The sequence below is a fragment of the Electrona antarctica genome, assembly GCF_951216825.1.
Source record: "Electrona antarctica genome assembly, chromosome: 5".
In the NCBI taxonomy this organism is placed as follows: domain Eukaryota; kingdom Metazoa; phylum Chordata; class Actinopteri; order Myctophiformes; family Myctophidae; genus Electrona; species Electrona antarctica.
Window position 1 is genome coordinate 185001 of NC_136810.1, and position 12496 is coordinate 197496.

At 46.0% G+C, this 12496-nt stretch overlaps 1 protein-coding gene across 1 annotated transcript in view; it reads left to right on the forward strand.

Annotated features, from left to right (window-relative positions):
* LOC306924124 (anoctamin-5-like) overlaps positions 1-12496 on the forward strand; it is a 71638-nt gene that overhangs the window by 47240 nt on the left and 11902 nt on the right. The window contains exons 6-12 of the mRNA XM_079502482.1: positions 12-131; positions 3658-3773; positions 5679-5813; positions 6232-6337; positions 6910-6970; positions 8495-8646; positions 11171-11245. Coding sequence (XP_079358608.1) covers positions 12-131; positions 3658-3773; positions 5679-5813; positions 6232-6337; positions 6910-6970; positions 8495-8646; positions 11171-11245 — 765 coding nt within the window. The remainder of the gene's footprint in view (positions 1-11; positions 132-3657; positions 3774-5678; positions 5814-6231; positions 6338-6909; positions 6971-8494; positions 8647-11170; positions 11246-12496) is intronic.

Genomic DNA, 12496 nt, shown 5'->3' on the forward strand with positions numbered 1-12496 from the left:
TGTCTCCCCAGGTCTACTACATCCTGTCTCGCTGCTCCTACTACAGTGATGAAAGAGCCGACAAGGAGAAGAAAGGAATCAAGAGGCTGTTGAACAACGGGACGTACAGCGCTGCCTTCCCTCTGCACGACGTAAGATCTGATATCTGATCTATATATACCTCCCTCTGCACGACGTAAGATCTGATATCTGATCTATATATACCTCCCTCTGCACGACGTAAGATCTGATATCTGATCTATATATACAGCGCTGCCTTCCCCCTGCACGACGTAAGATCTGATATCTGATCTATATATTCACCGCTGCATTCCCTCTGCACGACGTAAGATCTGATATCTGATCTATATATTCACCGCTGCATTCCCTCTGCACGACGTAAGATCTGATATCTGATCTATATATTCACCGCTGCATTCCCCCTGCACGACGTAAGATCTGATATCTGATCTATATATACCTGCCTCTGCACGACGTAAGATCTGATATCTGATATATATATACAGCGCTGCCTTCCCCCGATATCTGATTCTACTGCCGTCCAAATATTCCACATTTCTGAGACAGTTAATTTCCAGTTGTGACGACACAAAGACAACTCCCTGACAATATCATTGAGACAGTTTATTAGTGTGGTGTCCCTGTTAGGACAACTAGACTATAGTACTATAGTCTAGTTGTCCTGTTAGGACAACTAGACTATAGTACTATAGTCTAGTTGTCCTAACAGGACAACTAGACTATAGTACTATAGTCTAGTTGTCCTAACAGGACAACTAGACTATAGTCTAGTTGTCCTAACAGGACAACTAGACTATAGTACTATAGTCTAGTTGTCCTAACAGGACAACTAGACTATAGTACTATAGTCTAGTTGTCCTAACAGGACAACTAGACTATAGTCTAGTTGCCCTAACAGGACAACTAGACTATAGTACTATATTCTAGTTGTCCTGTTAGGGCAACTAGAACTATAGTACTTGGAACACTTTATTATTCTTTCTAGAGTAACGTTTTCTTGGAAACGCTACTCCTCCCACAGTTCGGACGGAACGCACTTGAGCCATGTGTCACATCGACAAGGCTTCATTGAGCCATGTGTCTCATCGACAAGGCTTCATTGAGCCATGTGTCACATCGACAAGGCTTCATTGAGCCATGTGTCACATCGACAAGGCTTCATTGAGCCATGTGTCACATCGACAAGGCTTCATTGAGCCATGTGTCACATCGACAAGGCTTCATTGAGCCATGTGTCTCATCGACAAGGCTTCATTGAGCCATGTGTCACATCGACAAGGCTTCATTGAGCCATGTGTCACATTGACAAGGCTTCATTGAGCCATGTGTCACATTGACAAGGCTTCATTGAGCCATGTGTCACATTGACAAGGCTTCATTGAGCCATGTGTCACATTGACAAGGCTTCATTGAGCCATGTGTCACATTGACAAGGCTTCATTGAGCCATGTGTCACATCGACAAGGCTTCATCGGTGTGTCACATCGACAAGGCTTCATTGAGCCATGTGTCACATCGACAAGGCTTCATTGAGCCATGTGTCACATCGACAAGGCTTCATTGAGCCATGTGTCACATCGACAAGGCTTCATCGGTGTGTCACATCGACAAGGCTTCATTGAGCCATGTGTCACATCGACAAGGCTTCATTGAGCCATGTGTCACATCGACAAGGCTTCATTGGTGTGCTTGTATTTTGCTAAGAGAAATGTTGTAGAGTTTAATTGATATTAATTAATTACTGAATTCATTTCACCCATTCTGACATTATTCCAGTAGAGTGTCTCAGCCCTAGTGGTCGCTTTATCGCCTTTAAGGCGTCTTACTGGTCTGTATGTACAGTTGTGATCAAAAGTTTACATACGTTTGTAAAGGACATACTGTCATGATAGTCCTGACTTTCCAATAATTTGTTCAACTCTTATTTTTCTGTGATAGGTTGATTGGAGCAAATACTTCTTTGTCATACAAAAAAATCTTGAATTTATTTGTATTTTTATGAATGTTTGAGGGTTTTCTGAAAATGTGACCAAATCTGCTGGTTCAAAAGAATACATACAGCGATGCTAATATTTGGTTGCATGTCCCTTGGCCATTTTCACCCCAATTAGACGCTTTTGGTAGCCATCCACAAGCTTCTGGCAAGCTTCTGGCTGAATCTTTGACCACTCCTCTTGACAGAATTGGTGCAGTTCATCTAAATGTGTTGGCATCCTTGCATGGACTTGTTTTTTCAGCACTGTCCACAACTCCACATGTTCTCAATGGGGTTTAGGTCAGGACTTTCTAAAACCTTAATTCGAGCCTGATTTAGCCATTCCTTTACCACTTTTGACGTGTGTTTGGGGTCATTGTCTTGTTGGAACACCCATCTGCACCCAAGACCCAAATTTCTGGCTGATGATTTGAGGTTGTCCTGAAGAATTTTGAGGTAATCCTCCTTCTTCATTATTCCATTTACTTTTTGTAAAGCACGAGTTCCATTGGCAGCGAAACAGGCCCATAGCATAATACTACCAGCACCATGCTTGACAGTAGGTGTGGTGTTCTTTGGGGTGAAAGGTCTCACCCTCTCGCCTCCAAACATATTGCTGGTCATTGTGGCCAAACAGCTCAATTTCTGTTTCATCCGACCACATCTGACCACAGAACTTTCCTCCAGAAGGCCTTGTCTTTGTCCATGTGATCAGCAGCAAACTTCAGTCGAGCCTTAAGGTGTCGCTTCTGGAGCAAGGGCTTCCTTCTTGCACGGCAGCCTCTCAGCCCATGACGATGTAAAATACGCTTGACTGTGGACACTGACACCTGTGTTCCAGCAGCTTCTAACTCATTGTAGACTTCCTTTTTGGTGGTTCGCGGTTGACTCTTGACCATCCTGACCAATCTTCTCTCAGCAGCAGGTGACAGCTTGCGCTTTCTTCCTGATCGTGGCAGTGACACAACTGTGCCATGCAGTTTATACTTAAACAATTGTTTGCACAGTTGATCTTGGGACCTGTAGCTGACTTGAAATGGCTCCAAGTGACTTTCCTGACTTGTTTAAGTCTATTATTCGCTTTTTCAGATCCATGCTGAGCTCCTTTGACTTTCCCATTTTATTGTTTGTGGGTTGTGGCCAAAAGAGCCCTAAATAAGGCTCAGAGAAGTGAACACATCAGATGTAGTCAATCATATTCACTCAGTTTAAGTTAAGAGGCCATGCCACAAAGCTAATTTGATTGACACAACTTTCTACATGACCATGGGACATAATATAATTGCTGTATGTATATTTATGAACCAGCAGATTTGGTCACATTTTCAGAAAACCCTTAAACATTCATGAAAATACAAATAAATTCAAGATTTTTTTGTATGACAAAGAAGTATTTGCTCCAATCAACCTATCACAGAAAAACAAGAGTTGAACAAATTATTGGAAAGTCAGGACTATCATGACAGTATGTCCTTTACAAACGTATGTAAACTTTTGATCACAACTGTATACAGCTCTGCATTCCCTCTGCACAACGTAAAAAAGCACCTATAAAAATGTCGTTAATTATGTCTGTTTACTGTGTGTTTATTGTGTTTACTGTGTGTGTGTGTGCGTGTGTGTGTGTGTGTGTGTGTGTGTGCGTGTGTGTGCGTGCACAGTGTCGGTACTGGACGCGCTCCAAGGACGTGAACTGTGAGAGCGAGCGTTACAACCTCCACAAACACTGGGCCAGATTCTTCTGTTTCTTCAAGGAGCAGCCGCTCAACCTCATCAGGTAACATTAAGGTTCTACTGCTCAACATCATCAAGTAACATTAAGGTTCTACTGCTCAAACTCATCAGGTAACATTAACAGTTTGACGGCCGCTAATTGTTTAATCAAACGATCAACGCTATACCCGACATTTGTTTAATGCGTTTAATTCGCCGTTTTAAAATAATTAAAAAGAAACAGCGGATTTATCCGGGACCTGGTGACGAGGCCGTCAGGTTATGGTGACGAAACCGGAAATGAAGTCAACCTCTGGGCTGCTAGTGCTTCTGGGAAATTGAGCCCAATGCAAGTGGACGGGGTGTTTGTCTGGACTACAAAACCTCATGGAGGCGGATCAACCTCATCAGGAGGTAATCATTAAGGTCCTACCGCTCAACCTCATCAGGAGGTAATCATTAAGGTCCTACCGCTCAACCTCATCAGGAGGTAATCATTAAGGTCCTACCGCTCAACCTCATCAGGAGGTAATCATTAAGGTTCTACTGCTCAACCTCATCAGGAGGTAATCATTAAGGTTCTACTGCTCAACCTCATCAGGAGGTAATCATTAAGGTTCTACTGCTCAACCTCATCAGGAGGTAATCATTAAGGTCCTACTGCTCAACCTCATCAGGAGGTAATCATTAAGGTCCTACCGCTCAACCTCATCAGGAGGTAATCATTAAGGTCCTACCGCTCAACCTCATCAGGAGGTAATCATTAAGGTCCTACCGCTCAACCTCATCAGGAGGTAATCATTAAGGTTCTACTGCTCAACCTCATCAGGAGGTAATCATTAAGGTTCTACTGCTCAACCTCATCAGGAGGTAATCATTAAGGTCCTACTGCTCAACCTCATCAGGAGGTAATCATTAAGGTCCTACTGCTCAACCTCATCAGGAGGTAATCATTAAGGTCCTACCGCTCAACCTCATCAGGAGGTAATCATTAAGGTCCTACCGCTCAACCTCATCAGGAGGTAATCATTAAGGTCCTACCGCTCAACCTCATCAGGAGGTAATCATTAAGGTCCTACCGCTCAACCTCATCAGGAGGTAATCATTAAGGTTCTACTGCTCAACCTCATCAGGAGGTAATCATTAAGGTCCTACTGCTCAACCTCATCAGGAGGTAATCATTAAGGTCCTACCGCTCAACCTCATCAGGAGGTAATCATTAAGGTCCTACCGCTCAACCTCATCAGGAGGTAATCATTAAGGTCCTACCGCTCAACCTCATCAGGAGGTAATCATTAAGGTCCTACCGCTCAACCTCATCAGGAGGTAATCATTAAGGTTCTACTGCTCAACCTCATCAGGAGGTAATCATTAAGGTTCTACTGCTCAACCTCATCAGGTAACATTAACACTTACAGCGCTAGCATTTATTGACAAATTGTGATATAATTCACGCCAGCATTTTTCCCAGGCCTTGTTTACCAAACGGATCTAAGCCGATGAACTGGAGGGCTCCACATCGTGGGCTCTGTGCCGACGATGACATTACACAACATACTGTTTCCGTCTGTCCGAGAGGCAGGCGTCTTCTATGACGTAATAGAATAGGACTCTATGATGGCCTATGCTGAACTATCGCTAGATGGCGCTGGCAATGTGTGAGTTAATTATTTTGTTGCCGGGTCCCGTAGCCGGGTCCCTGTCTCTAGCCGAGGTGAGACTGTTCAGAAGTCTCTTCATGCACATTAGCACTGTTTTTACAACCTCCTTCACACACGTGCGTGTGTGTGTTCTGTCTGTGTGTGTGTGTGTGTGTGTGTGTGTGTGTGTGTGTGTGTGTGTGTGTGTGTGTGTGTGTGTGTGTGTGTGTGTGTGTGTGTGTGTGTGTGTGTGTGTGTGTGTGTGTGTGTGTGTGTGTGTGTGTGTGTGTGTGTGTGTGTGTGTGTGTGTGTGCGCGTGCGTCCACCAGGAAGTATTACGGGGAGAAGATCGGTATCTACTTTGCGTGGCTGGGGTTCTACACGGAGATGCTGTTCTTTGCGGCCGTGGTGGGAACGATCTGCTTCGTCTACGGCCTGCTGACCTACGATGACAACCAGTGGAGGTATGCAGAACACTGGGGGGTCCAGGGGGTCCCTGGGGGGGTCCAGGGGGTCCCTGGGGGGGTCCAGGGGGGTCCAGGGCGTCCCTGGGGGGGTCCAGGGCGTCCCTGAGGGGGTCCAGGTGGTCCCTGAGGGGGTCCAGGTGGTCCCTGAGGTACCTGAGGGGGTCCCTGGTCCATTTGGATTAATGTTACGCTCTCAAGAGGTACATTTGTGTTAAACATCTGCATTTCTGAATTTATAAGAAGTCTACACAATTAGAGAATGTAGAATTGTTATTTTGATCATGTGCCTGTAATCTCTCCTAATGGTACTGGCACATTGATGGTACTGGATGGAATTGTGGACACAATCGTATCCAACAACAACCACATATTCTTTAGTTTTGGGTCTATAATGTTTAATATCTTTGTTCTCCAGTAAAGAGATCTGCAGTGAGGAGATTGGAGGGAACATCGTAATGTGTCCGCTGTGTGACAAGAAATGCAGTTACTGGAAACTCAACTCTACCTGTAACTCTTCATGGGTGAGACACGCTGTCTGTCTGTCTGTCTGTCTGTCTGTCTGTCTGTCTGTCTGTCTGTCTGTCTGTCTGTCTGTCTGTCTGTCTGTCTGTCTGTCTGTCTGTCTGTCATTGCTCCTCTGTGGCTAAGATAAGATTGGTACATTATTTCGGGCAGCGGTGGCTCAGCGGTAGAGTGGCCGGATGGGAACCGTGAGGTTCCCGGTTCGATCCCTGTGGGCTCCCCATGAGTTAGTGTCCTTGAGCAAGACTCTGAACCCCTGATTGCTCCTGATGTGCAGGTTGGTGCCTTGCATGGTTTCCTCCACCATCGGTGTGTGAATGTAGGATAATATAATGCACGATCTATGTAAAGGTGTGTGTGTGTGTGTGTGTGTGTGTGTGTGTGTGTGTGCGCGTGTGTGCGCGTGTGTGTGTGTGTGTGTGTGTGTGTGTGTGTGTGTGTGTGTGTGTGTGTGTGTGTGTGTGTGTGTGTGTGTGTGTGTGTGTGTGTGTGTGTGTGTGTGTGTGTGTGTGTGTGTGTGTGTGCGCGCGCGTCTCTATAAATATATAAACATTGTGTGTTTCTCTTGCAGCAATCCCACATCTTTGATAACTCTGGGACCGTGTTCTTTGCCGTCTTCATGGGGATTTGGGGTGAGTTAACCTTAGAGAAGCTCTTAAAAACATGTCTGTGTGTATGTGGAAAACTACAAGAAATGTTGACATGTATAACTCTTGGGGAAGGGGGGGGGGGGTGACAGGGGAAGGGGGGGGGGGGTGACAGGGGAAGGGGGGGGTTTCAGGGGGAATTGAATATGTTCTTTAGATAAACGTTCTCTTCTGGGGATCCCTGGGGGTCCCTGGGGGTCCCTGGGACAACACCTTTATAGATATAATGTAATGTGAGTGACTGAATAATGTGTGTGGTATCTGGTCCAGGGGCACCACCTGGTGGGTGGTGGTAGCAACTGCAGTCACTACAGTGAGACACAACCAAAGTGATTATTATTATTATTATCTTTATATGATTCTCATTCATTAAATCACTTCCTGCTTCCATGCAAGGAAGCTTAGCGAAGGAAAGGACATGGTGACATGACTGGGCTGCGCCATGACACTCTCATGGAGTGAGTGTGTGAATTCAGTGGCCCTCTGGAGTGAGTGTTGAACTATAGTGGTCCTCTGGAGTGAGTGTGGAACTATAGTGGCCCTCTGGAGTGAGTGTTGAACTATAGTGGCCCTCTGGAGTGAGTGTTGAACTATAGTGGCCCTCTGGAGTTAGTGTGGAACTATAGTGGCCCTCTGGAGTGAGTGTTGAACTATAGTGGCCCTCTGGAGTGAGTGTGGAACTATAGTGGGGAGTTAGTGTGGAACTATAGTGGCCCTCTGGAGTGAGTGTGGAACTATAGTGGCCCTCTGGAGTGAGTGTTGAACTATAGTGGTCCTCTGGAGTGAGTGTTGAACTATAGTGGCCCTCTGGAGTGAGTGTTGAACTATAGTGGTCCTCTGGAGTGAGTGTTGAACTATAGTGGCCCTCTGGAGTTAGTGTGGAACTATAGTGGCCCTCTGGAGTGAGTGTGGAACTATAGTGGCCCTCTGGAGTGAGTGTGGAACTATAGTGGCCCTCTGGAGTGAGTGTGTAACTATAGTGGTCCTCTGGCGTGAGTGTGGAACTATAGTGGCCCTCTGGAGTTAGTGTGGAACTATAGTGGCCCTCTGGAGTGAGTGTGGAACTATAGTGGCCCTCTGGAGTGAGTGTGGAACTATAGTGGTCCTCTGGAGTGAGTGTGGGACTATAGTGGCCCTCTGGAGTGAGTGTGGAACTATAGTGGTCCTCTGGAGTGAGTGTGGAACTATAGTGGCCCTCTGGAGTGAGTGGCTCTCTCCATCATTAAAGTTGCCCACCCTTGCACCCTCCACATAACCTGACTCCGCCAGATGGGGCAGCAGAGAGTACACTGGGTTCCCCCTCCTGCTCCCATCTGGGAACTCTCAGGCAGACTTGATGCTCCGGCCACAAAACAGCCTGGCCAATCAGCGGCAGCTAGAGGCGGGATCAATGCATACACAGTGCTGCCTTGATCCAGCCTCTAGCTGCCGTTTTGGGGAGACCCTCTAAGCGGTCCCGTGTCACCCCCCCAACCTTCCTCCTCTCCCCCCTCCCCCCCCCCCCCACAGTGACTCTGTTCCTGGAGCTGTGGAAGCGCCGTCAGGCCCGTCTGGAGTACGAGTGGGACCTGGTGGACTTCGAGGAGGAGCAGCAGCAGCTGCAGCTCCGCCCCGAATACGAGTCTAAATGCACCAACCGTAGGATGAACCGCATCACACAGGTAAACACTGCCCCCTAGTGGACAGCATCACACAGGTAAACACTGCCCCCTAGTGGATAGCATCACACAGGTAAACACTTCCCCCTAGTGGACAACATCACACAGGTAAACACTGCCCCCTAGTGGACACACTGCCCCCTAGTGGATAGGTAAACACGGCCCCCTAGTGGACAGCATCACACAGGTAAACACTGCCCCCTAGTGGATAGCATCACACAGGTAAACACTGCCCCCTAGTGGACAGCATCACACAGGTAAACACTGCCCCCTAGTGGACAGCATCACAGGTAAACACTGCCCCCTAGTGGACAGCATTACAGGTAAACACTGCCCCCTAGTGGACACACTGCCCCCTAGTGGACAGGTAAACACTGCCCCCTAGTGGACAGCATCACACAGGTAAACACTGCTCCCTAGTGGACAGCATCACAGGTAAACACTGCCCCCTAGTAGACAGCATTACAGGTAAACACTGGCCCCTAGTGGACAGCATCACAGGTAAACACTGCCCCCTAGTGGACAGCATCACACAGGTAAACACTGCCCCCTAGTGGACAGCATCCCACAGGTAAACACTGCCCCCTAGTGGACAGCATCCCACAGGTAAACACTGCCCCCTAGTGGACAGCATCACAGGTAAACACTGCCCCCTAGTGGACAGCATTACAGGTAAACACTGGCCCCTAGTAGACAGCATCACAGGTAAACACTGCCCCCTAGTGGATAGCATCACACAGGTAAACACTGCCCCCTAGTGGACAGCATTACAGGTAAACACTGCCCCCTAGTGGACAGCATTACACAGGTAAACACTGCCCCCTAGTGGACAGCATCACAGGTAAACATTGCCCCCTAGTGGACATCATTACACAGGTAAACACTGCCCCCTAGTGGACAGCATTACAGGTAAACACTGCCCCCTAGTGGACAGCCCCGTAGACAGCATTACACAGGTAAACACTGCCCCCTAGTGGACAGCCCCGTGATAGCCCTCCATATCTGTAGTCCAGTGATAGCCCTCCATATCTGTAGTCCAGTGATAGCTCTCCATTTCTGTAGTCCAGTGATAGCCCTCCATATCTGTAGTCCAGTAATAGCCCTCCATATCTGTAGTCCAGTGATATCCCTCCATATCTGTAGTCCAGTGGTAGCCCTCCATATCTGTAGTCCAGTGATAGCCCTTCATATCTGTAGTCCAGTGATAGCCCTCCATATCTCCATATCTGTAGTCCAGTGATATCCCTCCATATCTGTAGTCCAGACTCGCTCCAGGTGGTTCATCGCCATTAGTGCGAAGCTTGGATTCATGTTTTATCAGATCACAAACATCCTACCGTCCCATTTTGAGCAGAAAAGAAACACTAATAACCACGCACGCATCCGCGTACTGTACTGTACTGTACTGTACTGTACTGTACTGTACTGTACTGTACTGTACTGTACTGTACTGTACTGTACTGTACTGTACTGTACTGTACTGTACTGTACTGTACTGTAACAGTAACAGTAACAGTAACCTGTACCGTACCGCACCGTATGGTACAGTACAGTACAGTACCGTACCGTACCGTACCGTACCGTACCGTAACAGTAACAGTAACAGTAACTGTACCATAGGAGATGGAGTGGGTTCTGGACAGGACCGCCTGGGACCTCCTGGCGAAAATGCTCCTGTGCTGGGCCTCGGTGGTGTTGTGGGTAAGGACAGCACCCCCTGGTGGGGAGGGTGAGAACGGCACGCAGCGGGTCTGAGCTGAGCTGAACCTCCATGTCAGTGTGGGCGTGGCTACCAGCGTGATGAGGATGATGATGAAGATAACTGCATTGATGTGTGTGTGTGTGTGTTGGACTGAGGCAGGTTCATGTTAGAAGCATCATGACATGTGGAGGACACTGGGCTCCTGACAGACTGTGATCATGATTCAGTTTGTCCCAAACGTTGCTATTGATTGATTTAAATATGTATTAACAGTTTGCAGAATTACAGTACATTTCAAGCACAAACTCAATACAAAGACTGTTAACTGTGAGTGGACGACCCAATTAAGCATTACACTTGTTTACAAGAGGGTCCACCTTGTTCAATTCATCAAAACATTTAGAGATGTACAAATAGACACTTCTATATAGTCAAAGAACAGGAATTCATCATAAAGGAGGTAAAAAGGGAAAAGAAACATGGGTTTGGGGGGGATTCAGATTTTACGGGGGCCAGTTTTGAATTGCAGCCGTCCGTAGGTGCCCTTTGAGAGCGGTTTTGAAGGAGTCAAGGGATTCACATGTCTCAATGACTGTTGGTAGGGCGTTCCACATTTTGGTGGCATAGGAGCGAAAATAATTTAGTCCCTTGTTTGTGCCGAATCTGGGTTGCTATGGGACGTTTTGCTGTCCTGTGAAAGAGCCCAGTGTGTTCCGAGCAGCCTGTCTCAGTCTGCATGTCGTGGTGAGGAGGTAGATAGACGTAACCAGCTTGACTGACTGTTTGTCTGTTGCTGTCTGTGCTTGTGTTGCCTCACCGCTGTAGGAAATGGAACCCTACTTACCAATAACAAGCAAATGTGCACGAACCGTCCTGTCTGGAGCCACCGTGCTGTTCTGGGTGAGAGAACACTGTATTTATTACATATTATTATAATGCTGTTCTGGGTGAGAGAACACTGTGTTTATTAAATATTATAATAATGTGTTTACACTGTTCTTTACGTAACGTATCCATGCACGACACTGAGATATTATAATAATGTGTTTACACTGTTCTTTACGTAACGTATCCATGTGTTCACACTGTTCTTTACGTAACGTATCCATGCACGACACTGAGATATTATAATAATGTGTTTACACTGTTATTTACGTAACGTATCCATGTGTTTACACTGTTCTTTACGTAACGTATCCATGTGTATCCATGTGTTTACACTGTTCTTTACGTAACGTATCCATGTGTTTACACTGTTCTTTACGTAACGTATCCATGTGTTTACACTGTTCTTTACGTAACGTATCCATGTGTTTACACTGTTCTTTACGTAACGTATCCATGTGTTTACACTGTTCTTTACGTAACGTATCCATGTGTTTACACTGTTCTTTACGTAACGTATCCATGTGTTTACACTGTTCTTTACGTAACGTATCCATGTTTACACTGTTCTTTACGTAACGTATCCATGTTTACACTGTTCTTTACGTAACGTATCCATGTTTACACTGTTCTTTACGTAACGTATCCATGTTTACACTGTTCTTTACGTAACGTATCCATGTTTACACTGTTCTTTACGTAACGTATCCATGTGTTTACACTGTTCTTTACGTAACGTATCCATGTTTACACTGTTCTTTACGTAACGTATCCATGTTTACACTGTTCTTTACGTAACGTATCCATGTTTACACTGTTCTTTACGTAACGTATCCATGTTTACACTGTTCTTTACGTAACGTATCCATGTTTACACTGTTCTTTACGTAACGTATCCATGTTTACACTGTTCTTTACGTAACGTATCCATGTTTACACTGTTCTTTACGTAACGTATCCATGTGTTTACACTGTTCTTTACGTAACGTATCCATGTTTACACTGTTCTTTACGTAACGTATCCATGTTTACACTGTTCTTTACGTAACGTATCCATGTTTACACTGTTCTTTACATAACGTATCCATGTGTTTACACTGTTCTTTACATAACGTATCCATGTGTTTACACTGTTCTTTACGTAACGTATCCATGTTTACACTGTTCTTTACATAACGTATCCATGTGTTTACACTGTTCTTTACATAACGTATCCATGTGTTTACACTGTTCTTTACGTAACGTATCCATGTGTTTACACTGTTC